This window comes from Phoenix dactylifera, unplaced genomic scaffold, assembly GCF_009389715.1.
Source record: "Phoenix dactylifera cultivar Barhee BC4 unplaced genomic scaffold, palm_55x_up_171113_PBpolish2nd_filt_p 000357F, whole genome shotgun sequence".
NCBI lineage: Eukaryota > Viridiplantae > Streptophyta > Magnoliopsida > Arecales > Arecaceae > Phoenix > Phoenix dactylifera.
Window position 1 is genome coordinate 372707 of NW_024067815.1, and position 21088 is coordinate 393794.

Here is a 21088-nt window from a genome sequence, read left to right on the forward strand (position 1 = left end):
GGGCCATGCTCTCTTTGAACGCCAAAAAAAAAAAAAAAAAAGGCCGGTTCAGTTAACGGACCGGTCCGGCTTACCCGGACCAACCGACCGGTCCTCTTCCGGCCATCCGTGACCCCCTCCCGCTTCCCGCTACACCGGTACGCGCCAAACCGTTTCATGCTAAACCCCTTGCGCGGGACATCCTACCGCCAACACCAAGGAATCGGGAAGGAAGAACCATCACGCTCCATGCCAAAGGCCGACCTTCTCTTCCGCCCACCCTCCTCCTCCCCTCCCCGCACCCCCCCCTCCCAACGGCAAAAAAACATCCCCCCTTTTCTATTAATTCTCTCCAAAGTTGCCGTTTTTGATTTTTTTCCCATTAATTCTCTTCTCTTTCCTTTGGCATTCCACCGATTCCGAGTGGTGAGCTGCCTTCCTGCTGGATTTCCGCGTCCGGAATGTAACTGATCGGGAAAGCCGTGTGAATCTTTCCCCTTTTGTTCCTCCATCTTAATCCAAAATTTCGGATAAACACCCAAAATTACTTCCAATTTTTGCAAATAATTCGATAAATGCGAGTTCTTTGGGTTTGATGCGCAGTAATTGGTCTGAAGGAGTGGAGTTTTTAGCCGGTGGGCGCATCGGAGGAGGGGAGGGCGGAGTCATGGCGGCGAAGGCAGCGGGGAATCAGATGGTGCCGCTGGCGGTGCTGCTAAAGAGGGAATTAACGAGCGAGAAGATCGAGAAGCCGGAAATCTTGCATGGGCAAGCGAGCCAGAGAAAGAAGGGAGAGGATTTCACCCTGATCAAGTCCGACTGCCAGCGCATTCCCGGTGACGGCGTCACCACCTTCTCGGTCTTCGCTGTATCGACCCCTCTCTCTCCTTTTGCATCCCTCGTTGTCTTTAAGTCATTCTTTTAATTTTTTCTTAATGTTTTTAGATTATCCTGTTCTTTTGATATTTTCGATTGCGTTCGGTTTTTTCAAAATTATTGATTATTTTCCTTGAGTAGTTGGTTTGTGGTGTTGACAATGGAAGATTGTGCTGGAATTTGTAGATGTGATTTTATTGTTGGAAAGGGAAATGTAAATGTCGTGTAATTTTATTAGGTTCTATGAATATTTGGTTGAATGGGAGCTTGTTTAAAGGGATTGAGATTTTTTCACAATAGGTCTCTTTTGGTCGTGAGGGTTCTGATGAGCTTTTGGTAGTCTGTAGCGGTGGTGCTGGAGGACTTAATGGTGGTGCTGGCAGATGCAGAAAATCCTGAGTCATCTACTTGGGGTTGCACAGTTAGAAATGCTTTTGGGTCCTCTTGTTTGTAGGAAAATAATTGTTGGTGGAGTCAGATATTTTGATTGGCTTTGGTTCTTCCCGTTTTGGCTGGATTAAAGGCCATCTCTAATGCTGAATCTTATGGTTAATGTAGGTGATTTTCTGTTAAAGCTTTACTCCGCTGTATCAAACGTATTAGTGATACTATTTTTGCTCTTTCCCCAACCAGATTTGCTCATACTCTGTGCTAAAGAGAGACTAGACCCTGTGGAAAGAAAGGCAACTAACAGAGGTGTTTTATCATCTAATGTGCTAAAATAAGCTAATGGTGCACCTGTTCACAAACTGCACTGTAGTGTAACCTCACAAGACTCTTTGAATTCAGATGACTAATAATAAAGTCAATAAGCACACATAGTAACAAATCATATGCTCAATTCAGCTTTAAAGTGCAATACATCATCCAAAAACATAAATGAGAAATCAAAAGTACTGGAACACTCTGAAGCTTAAATTCTCATGAGTCATGCTATCAAAAATTCCCGTTCTGAACCTAGAAAATAAAGATAATCTCTTTGTGTGTACCAGAAAAACAAAGATGTTCTCTTTGTTTCTGTTTGTATGTCATTTGGTATTTGCTATAATTAAACAAGATATTTTCTGGTCGATTCCTCTATTGATGTGGTTAGCCTCTTACCTGTTCGTTGATTTGCTATTGTCTATTGTATTAAACTCTCATTATGCTCGTAAGGCTTCTGAGTGTTTAGTTCTGGTCTTAATTTTATATATAGCTTATAGGTAATTCATTCTACAAAAAAAACAAGCTTTGCATCGTAGTAATCCTTTATAGACACTTTGACTTTCACTGGCTGCTGCATTGCAATCCTTTTTTGAAAATGATTAGCAAACAATTTCATTCATCATGTGGTACACTTTGTTTACAGGAGTAAACATGCAAGCATGATATGATTCTTTGATCCATTCCTGCTTGAATAAGAGAAGTGAAAAAAATAACTTCTTCAGATTTTCTTGCTCTCTCTCCCACTCTTTCGCGCACACACACAGAACCTGAATGTATTTCTTAGTAATAATGATACAATTAAGCAAGAACAAGTTTAAATGAGAGAATTCTTGATAGTATTTCCATTTTATAGAGTTTGTCTGTAAACATTTGCATATGTATTGAATTTCATTGCACTATTTCTGTTTGCTTTCCTCAGGCTTGTCTTCTGTGAATATATATTGAGGTCTTATGAAGTTGCATGAGCAGTGAGTGACACTTGCATGGCTTCTCAAGTGATGGAAGGATCCTGTATTTCCTGAAGTCACTTACCATTTTAGATGCCAACACACTCTCTTTGTTATTTCTTTTTAGTGTTTTCTTTGCTGTATGCTGTCAATATACATAGTTATGAAATTCTAAATCATTAGCTTTTGCAAATTTATGTAGCAAAATCATATAAAATTAAACTCTTCTTTTCTCCATATTATTCAATTTTGAAACAGTCAAAGATGATTCTCTGTGCAGTTTTCTTCTGCTCCTTAATATATGCTACTTAGAAAAAGTTTTTACTTATGTTCTTTTGGAAATCTCTCAAATGTAGAATTATACCTTTTACGATCTATTAACCAACTGATATTGTATATCTTATGAAACATTTGTATTATAATATGCCAATAACATTGGAATTACTGCAAGCTTTTTCTCTCTAATAATGCTTGCCTTCTTTGAACATGATTCCGATTTTGAACTATGTTAGTAACATGAATTTTGCTTATATCTTATTTTTTACACTGAACCATTGCATTTGTTTTTGCAGCTATTTGATGGGCACAATGGGTCTGCAGCTGCTATATATGCTAAGGAAAATCTCTTAAATAATATTTTATGTGCCATTCCATCAGATCTTAGTAGGGACGAGTGGCTGGCAGCTCTACCGAGAGCTTTGGTTGCAGGGTTTGTTAAAACAGATAAAGATTTTCAAACTAAAGGTATGCCCAAAGTATTAAGTGGACTTTACTTTTTGTCTTGATCTTGCTGGATCTTAAGCGATGTTGGCTTGCAAAATTTCTAAAACACCATTATCTTGGATCAAGTTCTGACTTTGACCATTGTTATATTGATTCAAAGTAATCCAATTTTTGTAAGTAGATGACCTATCAAGGGGCAGTTACTTTGAATAAGTTTTTGTTGTGCTTAATTAATGTGGTACTTGTATATCAGCAGTGCAAGGATGTAGTGTTCACAAAATTTAATTTAATGATCAGCTATATAAACTAGAGTTCATAGAGCTATATACCATGTTTTGGATTATATGTGGATTCAACATAATAAAGATGAACATTCTTAAACTTGAACATCTCATGTTACATATAGATTCAACATAATTGATCTTGACATTTCTGCAACAGAAATTTTATCTTATGGTTTATGTTTCACCTTCCATTGGCTGGTAAAATTGTTCAAACATTCATCTGTTTCTGAAATAGTCAAATTTTTTATTTATTTGTAATATTAAATTATTGATTTGGACCATTGCTGTATATAATTGAGGTGAAGAGTGGTAAATGCCAATCACAAGGTGCCCCTCCAAGGTTCCAACTTGTCCTCAACATAATACCTTGATGTTATATACTGCAACTGCCCTTATACTTTTTGAGTAGCAAAAGAATATATGACATCTAATGAAGTTTGAAAGTTAGTTCATCTTTCTGTCTGCTTTATGTTGACTTCTGCGTTACAATCGCTAGATTTACCTTTTGTACTTTCTGATGCTTGGTAAGCTTTTTTTGTTTCTTCCCCCATTATCATCACACAATTTATCTGCTATGCCTGAACTGTTTACTTGATTTCCGTTTCAGAACATACCTCAGGAACAACTGTGACATTTGTAATTATAGATGGGCGGGTTGTAACTGTGGCATCAGTTGGTGATTCACTTTGCATACTTGAATCTGCTGAAGGTTCAATTTATTATCTGTCTGCAGATCACAGGCTAGAAGTGAATGAAAAGGAGTAAGTTTCTTTCTCCTTTTCCAATAATAAATTCAGAGGATTCTGTTGCTTTCTGAAAATCATTTTTTTATGGTTTACTATTCTGCAGGGTGGAACGTGTAACAGCAAGTGGAGGTGAGGTTGGGAGACTAAATATTGTTGGTGGTGTAGAGGTTGTTTCCTTGTGCACTGTATTGGTTAAAGCAGTAAAGACAACTTACATATTTTAAGCAGTTGATTTTTTGTAATCAGGATAGTATCTTTATACTTCTCCAGCAGCTACTGTTCTCATCTTATCCATTATTATATATTCCAAATTTCAGTTTAACTGGGCTGATTGCTTTCTTGACAATATTCTTTATATGTGAAGGTAGCTGAGAGCCTATTCTGGTTGTAGACACCTGGTTGGCATGCATACAATTTTTATCCTAATGAAATTGAATATAACTGTCAATAATGTTTGGGAAATTTGTTTATACATTGTTTTAATCTTTTAAAAGGTCATATTAAATGAAATTATAGGAGCAATCTCGAGATTATATATATACATACCTCATTTTTCTTTTCTTTGCAAGTCTTGATTGACTTTATTAGGTTGTGAAAATAGTTACCACCAGATATGCTGGCTGTTGAATCCGTTTAAGTTATCTATCCATCAGGTGTTCAGTTTTGTGGAAGTGCAGGCCATTTTTGCCTTTGCCCAAACCAAATTATTTTACACGTCTATCTTCTTTTTCTGTGACATGTATAGTTATATACCTTCCTTATATGTACGTGCAAATAATTTTGTGCTTAAGCTGCTGACTACCTTTTGTTTGAAGTCACATGTAGACATAACAATCATACCTTCTTCAGTACCTTAAATAATATTTTACTACTTATGAGGCTAATTTAAGTTTAGCTGCCTGTAACTCCTTGCTGGCAACATGCTTCTTCACTTACTAGAAATTGATCGGATTCGTACTTTCTATGGTGATATAATCAAGGTTTGCTGCATTTTATTATTGCTTAGGGGTTAAGGTAAAGTCTGATTGCTCCATGAATAAGTTGAACGTTTTGAATCCTAGCAGACATCCCACTGGTTTACAGCTCTTGTCATTTTGTAGGACAGTTTTTTTATGGGAGCCTTTAATGATTATCTTTTTTTGGTGGTCTATGTTCATATTTATTTTTGTTTATTCGAGTCCCTTCTGACCATAGTTTGCTTTTCCTAGGGTTTCATGTAAGCGAATGAAGGGTCAATGTTCATGTATTAAACAAATTTGTGCTCAGATCAATATAGTTTACCCCTTCTGCAATTGTACCAATAGCTTATTCTTTCCTTTCCCCACATTTACTTTTAAGTGTGTTAGTTTATTTATTATGGTACAGTGTGTATATGGATGGGTCGCCAACTTTTGGGAAAATCTTACTAGAAAAGCAGCAGTCTGCTAACCTCAATTAATTAGATTGAGACATTTAATTGTTTGATGGCTTAAGAGAATGTAGTTTTCAAGTATTTAAAAATTGACTTTAAAAGATGAATGTGTTTCTCCCTAAGGATGAGTTACATGAAACTATTGGTTCAAAGGACTAATTTTGCATAATACACTGACTCATATTATCAGTATGATTAAAAGGCAGAAGACAGTGAATGATGCGATTCTCTTAAAATGTTGAAATTTTTGACAAACTTTGTTGGTAAGGTAATTAGCTATACAACTTCGTCATAGTCACCTCAAAAGCTACTCTGCATGTCCGAGGATACTATACTTTTAACATAACTTAATGTTCTATACATGCTTTTAGATACATGAAGGGACATTTTTGTACTCATGGGCAGTTCTGTTTAGACTTTCCTTGTCCTAATTATTCTTTTATGTTTTTATCTATATAGTATTAGTTATTGTTGTGCTATCTGACTTAATAGGAAACATTGGTTTTTTCAGATTGGTCCCCTCAGGTGTTGGCCAGGTGGCTTGTGTTTATCAAGATCAATTGGAGATATGGATGTGGGTGAATTTATTGTTCCTATTCCTCATGTGAAGCAAGTAAAGGTCTGCAAATCAATTCCATCGATAAGAGTGCAATTTGACTTTGCATAAAAAATAAAACTATGATGACCTATTCTTTTGCATGTTTGCCATGATGGACATAAATGCATATCATATTCATTTAATATTATACGCTAGATTGCTAATGTTATAAAACACTCTAAAAATGATTTTTTGAGAAATTTACCAGCATGACACATCTCCAGTGCTAGACAACGTAGTATATTTTGAATCTAATTTATTATTGTTGACATTTTATTTTTCTAAACCAAGGTTTTAAAAATTGTTGTATTGGATTGGTATGAGTGATAATGTACTATTCCAGCAGAAAACTGGCACAGGTACACAGTATGTTGGTACAGGGATGCAATCCCCAACCATGTGCTGGTACCTGGTACTATCCCGTTTTTTCAAAAAACCGGCAAGCCCTCGGGTATTGGATTTTAAAACCTTGTTCTGCTTCATTTTTAATAATTCTTAGTTTTAAGTAATGCTTTTCGAATGTGTTATAATTTTTGATCAAAACATGCCTGAATTAGAGCGAAAACATGTAAAGCTGTAAACAATCATGACCGAAACCCAATTGTTCTGGGTTGAAACTGAAACCAAACTCAAACCTGAGTTTTCAAATCTTGCTTTAGGGAAATTACTTTTCTTATTTAGATTTATTTCATTGAAGGGGTGATATAATTGTGAAGACAACTTAAGTGGATGAAGTGAATGAATACTCTAACATTGCTATATAATGTCATATTATTGGAACTTTAGTTTTGTTTGTTTGCATTCATATGCAATGCAAAGATTATCCTATACATCCATTTTAATTTTTTCTAAAGAGAATAAACTGTTGTTTGTAGTTTTGGTCTAAACAAATATGTTTCAGCCAAAGATTTGAAATTGTATAAATTCTAGTAACCTGTTCATATATGCTACTTTTAGCCTAGAGCAATCCGTTACAGTTACAATCTGGATATTTGTTAGTGATTTTGGCTATTTTTGGCCGAAATGATTGACACTGTATGTAGATGCTATATTTAATGAATGTTTTGGTCATTAAGTATCGTTGAAAAAGCCTTCTTGCTATTGGGCGGGCTTTCATCGGCCTTTGGGATATTTGATTGAATCAGAGAATCGGAAGGTTATCTTTCGACGTGTACTAATAAATCCTTCGGCGGTAAGGAAGAAAATGCTAGAGAATTCATTTCTAATAGATACTGTTATTAAAAAATTCGATACCAGAGTCCCAGTTATTACTCTTATTGGATCATTGTCTAAAGCTAAATTTTGTACCGTATTGTCTAGATCACGTTCTTCGTCTCCTTGAGTACTTCAGACTTGCTAGTTTTATTTTTGGGTCAGCTTTTTATCACTTTGGGAAAATAAAGGGGAAACTTACTCATTGGTGAGAAATCAAGCCTAGGAGAAGCATTTTGTTAAGATTAAACCTGAAATTGCAAATTTTAGGACATAGGATGCATTTTCTTAGCATCTTCCAAACCAATCTCGGTTAAGGAGTCTATTCAAATGTGAAAGAGTCACATGGGGGCATCTTGCCTCCCTTCCCCTCCCACAAAAGGAAAAGGAGAAAAGGAAAGAAAAACTGGGCAAGTGAATAATTGCAAAGATTAGATAGCTTTCTCATATTTGACTTCAAATGTTAAGAAATTCTCGGTTGCCATCAAACACTAATATATATTACACATTGAAATGTTAGAGTAGCTTTTTTATATTGTAATCTTCTGAATGATGTTTTAAAACTTTAGCTTGAAACCACCAAAAGGACATCAAAAGTGTAATATATTTTAAAACAATGTCTATTGTATTTCCTTGAGAAACTGGAGTTGAAATTGTTGAAACTAAATGAAACATGGTTAGCTAAATCTAACCCAAAATCATATCAAAACATCTCCGTCCTCTTGATGGCTGCCATCACTTTTGTCTCTCCGTCAGCCTATACCAATAACCATGGATTCAAAAACCATTGGAACAAGATGGTACCATCAGTAGCATATCATTCAAATGTGAAACCAGCACTAGTAGAGGTACTAGGATGTTGGAATCATCCATACCAGCAGATAAGACATCTTCGTTCATATCAACAATACCTTACTGATTGTAGCTATCTATTCTGATGGTTTTTCATTCATTCAGATGTCTTCAATTTTGATATGCACTATTAGTACTGGCACTGTATCAATACCATACCGTTTCGATGGAAAAACAGTATGCAGTTCAGAATCATATTTAAAAGCTTACCAATAACATGTTTAAGTGTTGGGTGTGGGGTTTTAAGGCTAAATTGAAGGATCTGGGTTACATAGCCATCTGCTGCTCCACTATCACCTTGCGGTAGTCTCCTCTTTTGGACTACTGGACATAATTGCATGGGTTTGAGTTGGATCTGGGCAAGGGGTGAGATCACTTGAGCCTGGTCCATTCCTTAGCCTCATATAGGTCTTCCTATGTATTCATTTTGCTACTATTGAACATGTACACAGTGTGTGGTGAGTTTACATAATGCAAGAATTACATATTCATGCTACAAAAATATAGGGATATGTGTGATTTTTAGTCAGAGATAAGATAGTTTTGTTGATCTATCTTGGATGAAAAGTTCTTATTTATGGCTAAGGAAAGCTATTTGTTCTTGCTCATTAATTCTTATTTATGGCTTAAGTCCTTCAATTCTTTCAGGACTTTCCTTAGTACTTCTGGCCAAATTGGTTTTTTGGTCAACTAGTGCTCTTTACAGCATCAGAAATTGAATTTATGACTCCTCAATAGGTTACATCTAATGTATAGGAAACACATCCATACCATCTTAAATGTAGTAGTCTATTTATTTTACTTTCTAAGCTTCCTTTGGCTTCTCATTTTGAACTTCTCATTTCAGACCCTGTGCTTTATTACTTAGTCATACACTGAGTTCACCATCCTGTAGTGGTCAAATTTATGATTATATTCCTTCTCATTGTATTATACACAAACTATACTTGTGACATTGAATTTTTTCCTTTAAAGTAACATGCCAGATAATTTCTGTGGTTGTCATCATTGCTAAGTAACTCTTGCATGCCCCTGGGAAGACATTGAAAAAATAGTAGATATGCTTTGGATGGGAACATTCTTTTGTTGGGTTAGAATGGTAACATCACTTCGAGGTTTTCCCCCAAAATGTCTATGTTCTTTAGTTCATTTTTTTTCACTGGATTAATTAGTTAGCAGAATTTCAGTTGAACTTGAATTACGTAGCCATAGCACATACTGCAAACTCATGTTCTTACAGTTTCTTCTTACTAAGATGTAATAAGCTGCATTTTCATACATTATAGTGTGATAATATGCCTTTATGATCTCTTCCTTCATGAAGGAACCAAGCACATCAATGCTGAAAACATTGTATTTGGGTCAAGGTTGAATATTAGGAAGTGGTCACTCTATCCATAACTTGAAAGATCAAATCATTGTTGAGTTCATATAGGCCTTTCGTAGGATACATAATTGGTTGTTCTTCCAATGCTTCAGATTGGGAGGAGTTCTGGAGACTCATTTCTCTAATGTAAATTCATTGTTTTCATAAATAACATGGTACCATGCATGTTTTTCTGTTTGTTACATTATTTGGTCAGTTCCAAACTTTTTTATGCAGGTTTGCACATTTATACCTGGTCACCCAAATAATATAATGTGGGCAGGAACTGAGCAAACTGGCATTAAGTCTATACAGTCTTTCTTTTAAACCCCTCTTAAACCAAACCCACCCATCTTCTCCCCTCAACTCTTAATTCACTGTCTCCTTCTTCTGTATTTATTCCTCAATTATTCTTTTGTTGTTTCTTTTTTCTATAATCTGAGGGATTTTTTTAAGCAAATAGTCTTTTGGGTAAAATTTTCTCTCATGTGCTCCTATGAAGTTTTTTCTGGAGCTGGCATAATAGATCTTGAGTATTTTTCCCAGCATATCGAAGATGAGGATTTTTTGAATACTTGGTTTCCCATAAACAAAAAATTGTTTTGTTTTAATTGGTCTCTCAAAAATTAGGTTACACACTAAATCTAAAAGAAAGTATTTTTCCTTGATTTCCTTCAGGGTATATTCTTTCGGGAACCCTTTCTTCTCTAAGTATTAAATCATTTTATACCAGAAGTCGGTAATTTATATTTTGCAGCTGTAATATTCACTTGTATTGCCTTACTGCACTGTGATTTAACCCCATGTTTCATGTTGCCAATTTTACATACTATATCGTGCAATATGCCGTGTGTCTGGACTTGCCAACATGACATAGATCATGATAGTTTCCAGGTTATTGTTTATATGCCAGAACATCATTTCTTATTGCCGTCTCATTAACTGATACTCTACCATGCTGACATATTCACAGGTTTGGTTATTATTTATTTGGCCCCGAACTTTTTTGAAAACTATGTTTGTGTAAAATTTGTTACATACATACTGGGGGGAAATGTTAGAGATCACAGATGCTGCTGATGTCCTCAAATTGTTGGGGCACAACAATTTCATATGGATAATGGTAAACATACACGGATGCAATTAGAAACATTACTCCAATTATATGATTGTATGGCTTCCTGCTCCTTATCATTTCAACATTCCAAGTGTACCTCATGTCCATAAATGAGATTTTCAATGGAGATAACAGCTGAGCCTCCAAGCATCCACACATACAACCTACAAAGCGTCTCAATCAGTATCACTGAGAAAAAAAGTTTCATTGGTATATGTTCATGGACTTTTTATAAGTATCATTTGACAAAATGAAATATCTTTTCCAGATCTATGTATGGAAAATGTCTGCGTTGTTGGCACATAATAAATTCCATGCTGACTCCAACAGACAACAGTACTTAAAATTGTTCACTTAACTGTGGTTTAAGTACGTCAGTAGAGACTGGTGCTAATTATTGTTGTCTCATGATATATTTCACTTCTTTCTTGGATCTGTCTTTTTCCCACTTATTTTCAGATGTAGTTACACTATATGCATGTTAATACCTATTGTTGTAATATCAACCTTTGTGTTCTTTAGTATGATGTATTATTGCCATTCTGAAACATAACCAAGATAATGGATTCTGATGATAACTACAGCTATCAAATGCTGGTGGTCGACTTATCATCTCAAGTGATGGCGTATGGGATGCTTTGACTTTTGAAATGACTCTTAATTGCTCACGTGGCCTGTCAGCAGATGTTGCAGCGAGTCAGATTGTTAAGGTACCGCATCCTAATGGTTTGCCTACATTTTGGCTGAGCCGCATCTAATGGTTTCTGCTAGTTATTTTATATATCTTCATTTGTAGGAAGCTGTACAAGTCAAAGGACTACGAGATGATACTACCTGCATTGTAGTTGATATATTACCTCTAGAAAAGGTAACTCCTACTGTTCCACTACCAAAGAGGCAAGGGATAGGGGTATTCAAACATATGTTTCACAGAAAGTCTTGTGAGTCAACATCTCATTCAGATGGAGACTATTCTGAGCCAGATGTGGTAGAAGAAATATATGAAGAGGGATCAGCAATGCTTGCCAAAAGGTCAGTATTTTGATTTAGAACTTGATAAGTAAATTTGTTTCGTCATTGAATCAATGGTTACTATTGATCAAGGCCCGCAATCTTGGTACTAAGTACCGTATCGGTACCTTATCAATTCGGTTTGGTATGGTACACCTCTGTATTGAAATAGCTTTCTAACAATTTTTTTCAATTTTTATCTCAATATAGGTCGGTATGCCTCGGTACTGGCTTGTATGTACCTCGGTACATCTTGCTATGAGATGGTATGGGGCTTGTACCGACTTGAAGTTTCGTATCAGTTTCTCTTGGTACGGTATGATACGCCTTGTACCGGGCAGTACGGGGCATTGATGCTTTTGCATTCTTTTTTTCTAGTATACTTCATCACCATCATCATAAAGCATCATCACAACAAAGCATTTCTTGGTTGAAATGCACATTGTAAATCATGAAGTTTTTATGAATTTTCAGTAGATTTTCGTGACTAGCAGTCAACCTGTCAAGTTTCTTAGAGTGATGCTGAATTCCTGACCTAGGTAACTTTAGGCAAAAGAGGAGCTTTCCAGGAATCCTGGAAAGCCATTTGGCATGCAAGAAATTTACTTTATTCATTGTAGTATAAGCTCACGCAACCAAGAAGTAACCCCTTGAATTTCCTTGTAACTTAAAAAGTGTCTAGCCAAAGAGGGAAGGTGGTAAGCATGGTTTCAAACCCCAGTGGGATGTCTTGTAGGATGCCAAGATGGGGTACCATTCCAAGTGTCAGGATGGAAAACTGCATTAGTCTCCAGTAAACCAGTTGTAAATTAAGAGTCAAATTGTAACTCAGTCCCATATATTTAATCTAATCTATCACTTTAGAATGAGAAAACAATATTTGGAGTATTAATTAGGGCTGTAAATATGCCCGGGACCAACTACTTTCAAGCTTTCAAGCTTGATCAGGTTGGCCCGGGCCTAAAATTAAGTCCGCAGAGGTCTTCGGTTCAGCTTCTGGCAGCCTTGGTTCACCTTGAGCTTGTTCTGGAGCCTTATTGAATAGTTATAACATGTTAAAGTATGAGCACATTTTATTTTATTTTGTCTTAGCTTTTTGTGAAAAGATCAGGCTGTGTCTAATCACTTTTCGAAGTATATGAAAGTAGAGCAAATACAAATGAGTTAAACGACATTAAGAAATACTATAAAAAGAGAAAAAACGAAAGACTGGAGATCAACTTTATCTCAACTATCAAGTAATTAGATGGATTATGAACAGCAGCAACCCAAAAAGGTCTAACAATCCTCTAGATCCCTAACTAACTAATAGACAGAAATATTTAATTTCAGCAAAACTGAACTTTGCTCTTGCTCAGCCAATCTTCAAGAGGAAAGGTAACTTTATCCCCACCTCAACAACATCATCAGACTGGTTTTCAAACAATCTTTTGTTTCTTTATATGCAAATAGATAAACAGATAGTGGCTGCAAGCATAATACCGGCCAACATCGCAGCTTTCCTGATCTTAGAGAAACAAAATTTGATGTTGAGAAACAGTGGAGTCAGTGAACCCCCTTTTAGATAAGAAATAAACCTAAACCTGACAAGACTAGCCACAATTGGCAAACAAAGGAGGAAGAGATTCTTCTTCTACATTGCACAAATCATATGCCAATGATGTAGGCCAATTATTTCTTCTCAAATTTTCAGCTGAAGCAATTTTCCTTTGCATGATAAGACTAGGAATACCTGAACTTCTCCAGAAAAGGGCGCTTCTTTATAAGGATATTTTATTAAAAACAAAACTTCTCCATTTATTTGTTTGATGGATGGCCCAAATCAAAACCTAATTCCTCTCCTCCTCTTCCATTCCCATCCTCCCCATTTCTTGCTTCTCTCCTCCTTTTATTTCCTTTCCTTCTATCTTCCTGTTCTCCTCCTGATCCCTCTCTTTTCTCCCTCCACTAGCCTCCCTCTCTTCTCTTCCATGGGAGTACCTGATGGTCCTGACCTCAACTGCACCAATTGATGGTCCCACACAACCCCAATGACCTTGTTGACGCACCCTCTAGCAACCTAAAACTTCCCATGCCCTTGGTCGTTGATGCTGACAGCCTTGGCAAGTCAGCACCGATCTCTCTCTCTCTCTCTCTTCTATCTCTAGCATGTTTTTGAAATGTTTCAGCCTGGTCCAAATCTTTGTTTGTGTTTGGGGCTACACCGCGTAGACATTTTTGTGCTGGATTAAGCCTATGCCTTGTGTTTAAAAATTTGGATTGGATCCATGCTTGGCTTGGAATCTGGCCCATTTCCATTCCTATATATAATATGAGTTGATGCATTAATATGCCATCAATAGTAAAGGTGTACGGCATACTGTTATCTTCAAAAAGCTATCTTGTTAGCACTTTCCCAAGTGAGAGACCTTGAGGATACTTGTGGTGCTTCAAGTGCTTCGCTTTTGAAACTAATGCATGTGAGTGAACATTTAAAAACAAAAACGTACAGCAATCTCTTGTATATAACCATAAGATAAAACTAGTTTTATGAACTTGGAGAAAAACAATTTGCAACAAATATCATTTGAGTTTGGGACAAACATTTAATGTGGGATATAAGCATTTCTGTGATAATTAATAATCAATGAACTTCTTGTGGGCTGCAGGTTAGAAGCAGAATATCCAATATGCAACTTGTTCAAGCTTTTCATATGTGCGGTTTGCCAGGTAGAGATGAAACCTGGTGAGGGCATTTCTGTACATGCTGGTTTATCGCAGCCTGGAAAATTGCATCCTTGGGATGGTCCATTCCTTTGCCAAGGCTGCCAAGAAAAAAAGGAAGCAATGGAAGGAAAAGGGCCTTCAAGAGGTATAACACATACAAAATCATTTAGAACTTGTTTATACTGCAGAATATTAATGTCTTATTTCTTTATTTTTTTTAAATATATCTAGATTACGCATCTCGAAGGAGTACTGGAAGTGAGTAGTGGTTGCTGTTGGTAGTTTTAGTGATAGTGCACTTGATCATGGCTCAAGCATTGGTGGCTGAACTGATGAAACAATGACATTTGAAGGTCTCCACTTCTTTTTTCTCCTGTTAAATGGTATGAGCATCAAGTTCTGGACTAACATGCAAATTCTGGAGTAGCAGGAAGCATTTCGTACGGATATTTTTATAGATGTCCAGTTTTGAGGTGAGGGGTCAAAATTAGCACTTGATGTAAAGCTGCTTTATCAGGCAAGCAATGTGTTGATCTTTCCTTTGGATAGATCTTGGCAGTGATACTTTCACCATTGCCCTTCCTGTCTAAAGAAGGGCCTGAATATCTCAATTCTTTTCTAGGTTCATTGCCATGTAAGTGAATCATTTTATAGAGGTAAACTTGATGACAGTCTACACTGTACTGCTGATAGGGATGGTGAAGTTATGATTTTTTCCAAGAAAACACTTGAGGGTCCATGCCTGACTTGCTAATTGGTTCACCTTATACATGAAGTTCCTGATTTACTTGTTACTAGATTTGAAGGATATTTTTTTAGCTTGCTTTTTGAGGGCATTGTACTTCAATTGTTTGCTAAAGTATCACCCAATGATTTGCTAAGAATGTTTTTTGTCCAAAGTTTCAGTTTCTAGCACAGAATTTCTTTTGCTTGTTAAATGACTTACATGGCATTCCTTGTTTTGCCTTCAACATTTTTCATGTTTTTTCGGATTACTAGAAATCATCATAACATATAATCTGCAGGAATCTCTCATATAATTATCATGTTATTGGTTCATGTGGGACATTGTTATCACCTTGCATATCTCTATTTGTTCATGTAATATGGTCCTGTAAATTTTCTTGTAGGATCGGTATGCCCCTTGGACCACTTTCAATGAGACATGGCTCCCTCATCTTAGATTTCTTTCTCTTTTGCAAGAATTAGGGTTTTTGAAAACCTAGGTTTTGGGGAAGAAGGGAAGATTATCCATGTCAAATTCCATCTTCTTAAAAAAAAATCTACATCACATAACCACCTTGATGTCAGCTGACAAGAAGGCACCTCTAGTGAGCCTCTAGTGACAAGAAGGCACCTCTAGGAAGGTGAACTACTTTATATATAACAATGTGCGAAATACAGGGTTGATATTGCAGCAATTTAAAAAGCAGAAGAGTATTTGCAATTCCATCCAAAATATAGGAGGGTATTATTTTTAGCCTATAAATAATGAAGATAAAATTACTATCCAGAGATAATACCAATGTACAAATAAATAAGCCATTTTTGTGGCTAGTGAAGAAATTTTCCTTTTAAAAATAGTTTACCATTTGTCCTTTCTTAGCCTTAGTGACTATGACCATGATTTATTTGCCTCCTAATAAGGCTCAAAAGAGATTAGCTCCTAAACAAGAAAATACCCTCGATCAGTATGTGCCAACAATCAGTCTCGATTGGCAAGGCCTAAAAGAATGCTAGCTCTGACTCATACCAACATGTCAACCATCAGCCTTGACAAGCTTTGCTCGAAAGAAACAACTTCCTCAAAACATAATATCACAGTGATCGATATATGCCAGCTATCAACACCAAAGGCTAGGCTCGTAAGGAGACTAGTTTTGAGTCACATCAACATGCCAAAAATCAACCTTGACCGGTAAGCCCTGAATCATAGTCAGACTAGAGGGTAAATATTATTTATATTCCAAACCAATTTTCCCATTCATATAGTGAAAATAATTCTTTCAATGCATTTCAAAACAAAGTGGACTTCTCTTTTCGAATATTTCCAATGTGCAATCAAATCGTCATGCTTATGATCATGTTCAAGTAATGTATTGCATGAGATATTAATTAACAAATTTCTTGAAGCATATTTTTATAATGAAAATCCACCTAGCATATGCAATGCTGTTTTCTATGCTTGATCTATGACTTTTACACTTATTTCTTTTCATTCATGGTAAATAATTTTTTTAATAATTATGTACTAAATATAGGTACAAAATATCTATATGCAGATCAAGGTATCAAATATAAAATAAATTTTATAAATAAAACATAAATGCATAAGAAAACTTCGAAAGTATAGAGATACATATGGATCAAGTTATAAAGCACAAAAATTCCTCCAACAATACTACGTATGACCTGAATAAAATATATCATCGATTAGGTTTCCCAAAATGATCTAAATTAACTATAGTTTCACTTTAAATCTAGGGCAAATGAAAGGTCTCCTAGTTGCGGGAACCACTCAAGGTCCCATAGCTCAAAAATCTACCAAATTAGGGGTTTTGACCCCAAATCTAATGACTGGTAGCCAAGATATGGGTGCACAAGCTAAATCCAATCCAATTGCTAAGATTTCTATTCCCTAATCTAAGAATAGAGGAGGGGTTTGTGATTACCTCGGGTATGGGTTTTGGACCCTAAGCCAAATGCGCCTCCAAGATCAGGTGTCCCTTGCACCTCTTGTTCTATGAGACTGACAAACTAGATTAGAGAGAAAAAGAGAGAAAGAGAGGGAGGGGGAAAGAGAGAGAGAGCTAGAGAGGAAACATGGGGATCCGTGGGTCATGGGACATGAAGAGAGAGATCAGAGGAGTGGGGGAGCTCAACTCTGACCTACCGACAAGTGGTGTGGGGTAGTTGTTCATGGCAGTAGCCACCAGATGGAGCATCCTAAGATAGGGAGGCATTTTAAGAGGCACAGAGAGGTGGGAGACTGGTGAGCGAGAGATCGCATGAGAAAGAGTGATTGTAAGTCTTGGTCTACCAATCAAGCCAAGCTCAGGTGAGCTCTGACTTTTCACTGATCTATCAAATCTTAGTGATCGAACATGACTGGGGTATGGAACGAAGCAATGATGCTGAGAGGTAGAGAGAGATGAAGTGAAAGAACCCCTTTCCCCAAATAGTGCACCAGGTGGATGGGAGAGGAGAGCCCAATTGCATGGCCTAGATTGATGAGGGGAGATCGGTGGCTGGTGGAGTACTAGTGCAATGAAAAGTTTCTTTGTTTATCGCTCTATTTCATATCGTTTCACATAAATCATGCAATAAAACTATACTCTTTACTTGAGTTGGGTAAAGCTTTGGCCTCTGCCCAATCCATTACACCCAACATTGAGTCAACTTGATAAAATTACAAAATCTAGCCAAACAGGATTAGGCTAGGTTGAGTTTTTGGCATGAAGTCTCTTTACTGTATAAAATCGACTGCAAATGCAAAATGTTAGAAATGTCTACAATTGGTAGTGAAAGCTTTTGAAGCAGAATATCTGGAGTCGTTTTTAGGTCATGCTACATGGAACTAAACAAGGAGGGGAAGAGGGGATCAGGGGGATCATGGACCTTCTGCAGTTCGGGGATTGCACTATAAAGAGCTATATTGAGCTCCATGGCCACCACCAGGAGATAGACAACTATTATATAGGGTGGCTTTACGTGCCATACAGGGCGCATTACTATTGATAGCCATCCATCTTCTGATGATGACCATTGAGCTCGATACAACAGTTTATGGTGCAATCCACGCACCGAGAATCTAAATCTTGGATTGGATCAGGGGATGCTCCATTCCTTTCGAATGGATAATACTATATCCACCGTGGTAGCCATGACAATGCATCGTACCTATAAAAGATGTATATTTTGTTTGTCCCCATAAGAGCGAGGGGCCAATTTGGTTTGCTGAAATCCTCTCTCTCTCTCTCTTTCTTTCTCCCAGCATCCAAAGCCTAGATCTTGTTGCCAGCAACAAGTGGTTTCAACGGAGGGAGGACCATCTCCAACCTTGTGATTGTTATTCATATGCCGCTACCAACGCCAAAAGTGTGGTGGGGTTGGGATCGAAAGTGCCATCCTACCATGTTAGCAAAGTCACGAGGGCCCTCGGAGTCTCTAGACTATTCTAACTTGGCTTCTCTGTCCTCCATATTATTTTGCTTTCTTTTCCTTCCCCTGAACCCCAACTAGCCACCAAATTATGCTCAATCATACTACATGACATGTACCACTGTTCATATCTTTCTGCAATAAAATGTCAAGCTAATCAAATGAATGATCTCCACTCTACGTGGTAGGTGCCATGCCATACATATACATGGGTGACCGTCAAAAACTGTTGAGAATTAGAACAAAGTTCATGTTTTATAGATTGTAAAAAAGAGCTATGTCAGCTCAGAAAAGTTTACCATCATAATTTTCTTCATTGAGCTTGATCAATTAAATTGAGGTAACTACAATTCCATTGCATTATGAGCTTGTAAGCAATATAGGCTGCCAATCATGATATTGACCATCCATTTTGTTTGAAGATGGGCGGGGATTTGATAATGTTGGGGGGGATTCTAATCAGCCTTTCGAATATAGAAAACATCAAGAATTTCTTTCACACAATTTAACCGGACGCAAACGTTAGATAAGCGGATTTCCTTCAAATATGTTTACAACTCCCTTTCAATCTGGTGGGTCCTACTAATCAACAATAGTTGATCGAACCAGGTGCAGTGTGACTCGAGAGGGACCCATCATTTGTTCAATTGCCGATTGTTTTAGGCCCTGTTTGGGGAGCTGTTGGCAGTAGAGCTGTTGGAAGTAGAGCTGTTAGAAGTAGAGCTGTTGGAAGTAGAGCTTTTATAAAAAGCTGTTTGCTGTTTGGTAACTAAATTTCTAAAGTGCTGTGGCACTTTAATATTTGTTTGGTAAACAAACTGAGAAAGTACTTTTGTACGACAAAATGACCATAAAGGACATTACTAGTATTATACAATAGTGCATAATAAAATATAATATATATTAATACATAAATATATGATATAGTATAATATTAATGTAATGTAACATAATATTATTATAATATAGTACTATAACATTGTATACTATAGGATAATAATTTAATATAATATTAAATTATTTAACATAACATAATATTATATTATATTATATTTATAGTATAATACAATAGTAAATGTATAAAATATTATAATTATTAGTATAAATTAATTTTTTACTCTTTTGATGACCATTTATTTCTCTAACAAATTTTCTAACTAGGTGAAAAAATTGGTTAAATAATTACTAATATTTTTATTTATTTATTTATTTATTATTTTATTCATTGAAATATATTTATTTATTATTTTATTTATTTATTTATTCGTTCATTTATATACATATTTATTTATTTATTTATTTTTCTTTTTTTTCTTTTTCTTTCCTTTTCTTTTTTTCTTCTCTTTTTTTTTCTTTCCTTTTCTTCTTTTTTTTTCTTTTCTTTTTTCTTCTCTTCTTCTCCTTCCTCTCTTTCCTTCTTCTCCTTTCTTCTTCTCCCGCGAAGCCGGCAGCGCCGGAAGGGGGGCTGGGATGGCGGGCCGCAGCGGCTGCGGGAGGAGGGGGGCTCGGGAGGGGGCCGGGACAGCGGGCCCCGACGGCCGCGGGGGGGGGGCTCGGGAGGGGGCCGAGACGGCGGGCCCCGACGACCGCGGGGGGAGGGGGACTCGAGAGGAGGCTGGGACGGCGTGCCGCGGCGACCGCGGGAGAGGAGGGGCTCGGAGGGGGCCGGGACGGCATGCCGCGGCGACCGCGGGGGAGGGGGGGCCTCGGGAGGGGGCCGAGACGGCGGGCCGGCCGGGGACGCAGCGGCCATGGCGGCCCCTTCCTCCCCTTCCTTTTTTAGTTTTTTTTTGCTGTGTGGTGGGTCGCAGCGGCGGGGGGGTGGGGGCTGGGGGGCGCGGCCACGGGTGGCCAGCGTGGTGGCTGCCTCCCAAAAAAAAAAAAAAAAGAGGAGGGCCGGCGGCATTGAGGAGAAGGAGATGGAGGGGGAGAGAGAGAGAGGGGGGATGGTGAGAGAGAAAGAGGCGGTGCGATTGAGATTTTTGGAAGGAAAAATAAACTTTTAAATGGGGGTATTTTGGTCAAAAATACAGCTTTCCGACAAAGCTGAAAACAGCGTTTTCGGAAAGCTCCAAAATTGGGCTTCTGCCAAAAAGCTATTTTCAGCTTCTCACAAAAGCTGAAACAGCTTCTTGGAAATTTTATCAAACACATTTTTTTACCTAAAAGTACTTTCGGAGGGCCAGAAAGTGCTTTTTGGCCCTCCAAAAGCTCCCCCAAACAGGACCTTAATCAATGTTATACATCTGAATTGACTAGGACTATTGATTAAAAGATCTTCATGTTCATATCTAATAATGTTTTTATGTGAATAGTCAATTGAACACAGCATAATGTATGACTCAAGGGGGACCCATTATTTTTTTCAATTACAAGCTGTTTTAATCCATGTTA

General features: G+C 37.2%; 1 protein-coding gene and 1 long non-coding RNA gene across 4 annotated transcripts; one reads left to right on the forward strand and one right to left on the reverse strand.

Annotated features, from left to right (window-relative positions):
* Window positions 1–255: 255 nt before the first annotated feature.
* Window positions 256–15300, forward strand: LOC103718665 (probable protein phosphatase 2C 12). Of its 3 annotated transcripts, none has more exons than XM_017845601.3 (10): window positions 256–461; window positions 583–847; window positions 3080–3251; window positions 4122–4275; window positions 4364–4427; window positions 6183–6290; window positions 11401–11526; window positions 11613–11848; window positions 14476–14678; window positions 14765–15300. In XM_017845601.3, exons 2-10 carry the CDS (start codon window positions 647–649, stop codon window positions 14797–14799), a joined length of 1299 nt encoding a protein of 432 aa, XP_017701090.2. In that variant the 5' UTR covers window positions 256–461; window positions 583–646; the 3' UTR covers window positions 14800–15300. The 3 variants fall into 3 exon arrangements, with proteins under 3 accessions (XP_017701090.2, XP_017701091.2, XP_008805807.3); XM_017845602.3 differs by having other exon boundaries at window positions 256–405; XM_008807585.4 differs by having other exon boundaries at window positions 256–847.
* LOC120105751 lies at window positions 6470–18230 on the reverse strand. Its single transcript, XR_005508066.1, has 2 exons — window positions 17206–18230; window positions 6470–10980 (listed from the first exon to the last, which is right to left on the reverse strand). It is a non-coding gene; the product is annotated as an uncharacterized LOC120105751 (long non-coding RNA).
* Window positions 18231–21088: the final 2858 nt, after the last annotated feature.

Bases quoted from the DNA above. Each gene is read 5' to 3' on its own strand.
- LOC103718665 (XM_008807585.4), top strand. From the start codon at position 575: ATGCGCAGTAATTGGTCTGAAGGAGTGGAGTTTTTAGCCGGTGGGCGC. The intron at 11,527-11,612 runs GTACCGCATCCT...CTTCATTTGTAG, and splicing joins CAGCGAGTCAGATTGTTAAG to GAAGCTGTACAAGTCAAAGG. The intron at 14,679-14,764 runs GTATAACACATA...AAATATATCTAG, and splicing joins AGGAAAAGGGCCTTCAAGAG to ATTACGCATCTCGAAGGAGT.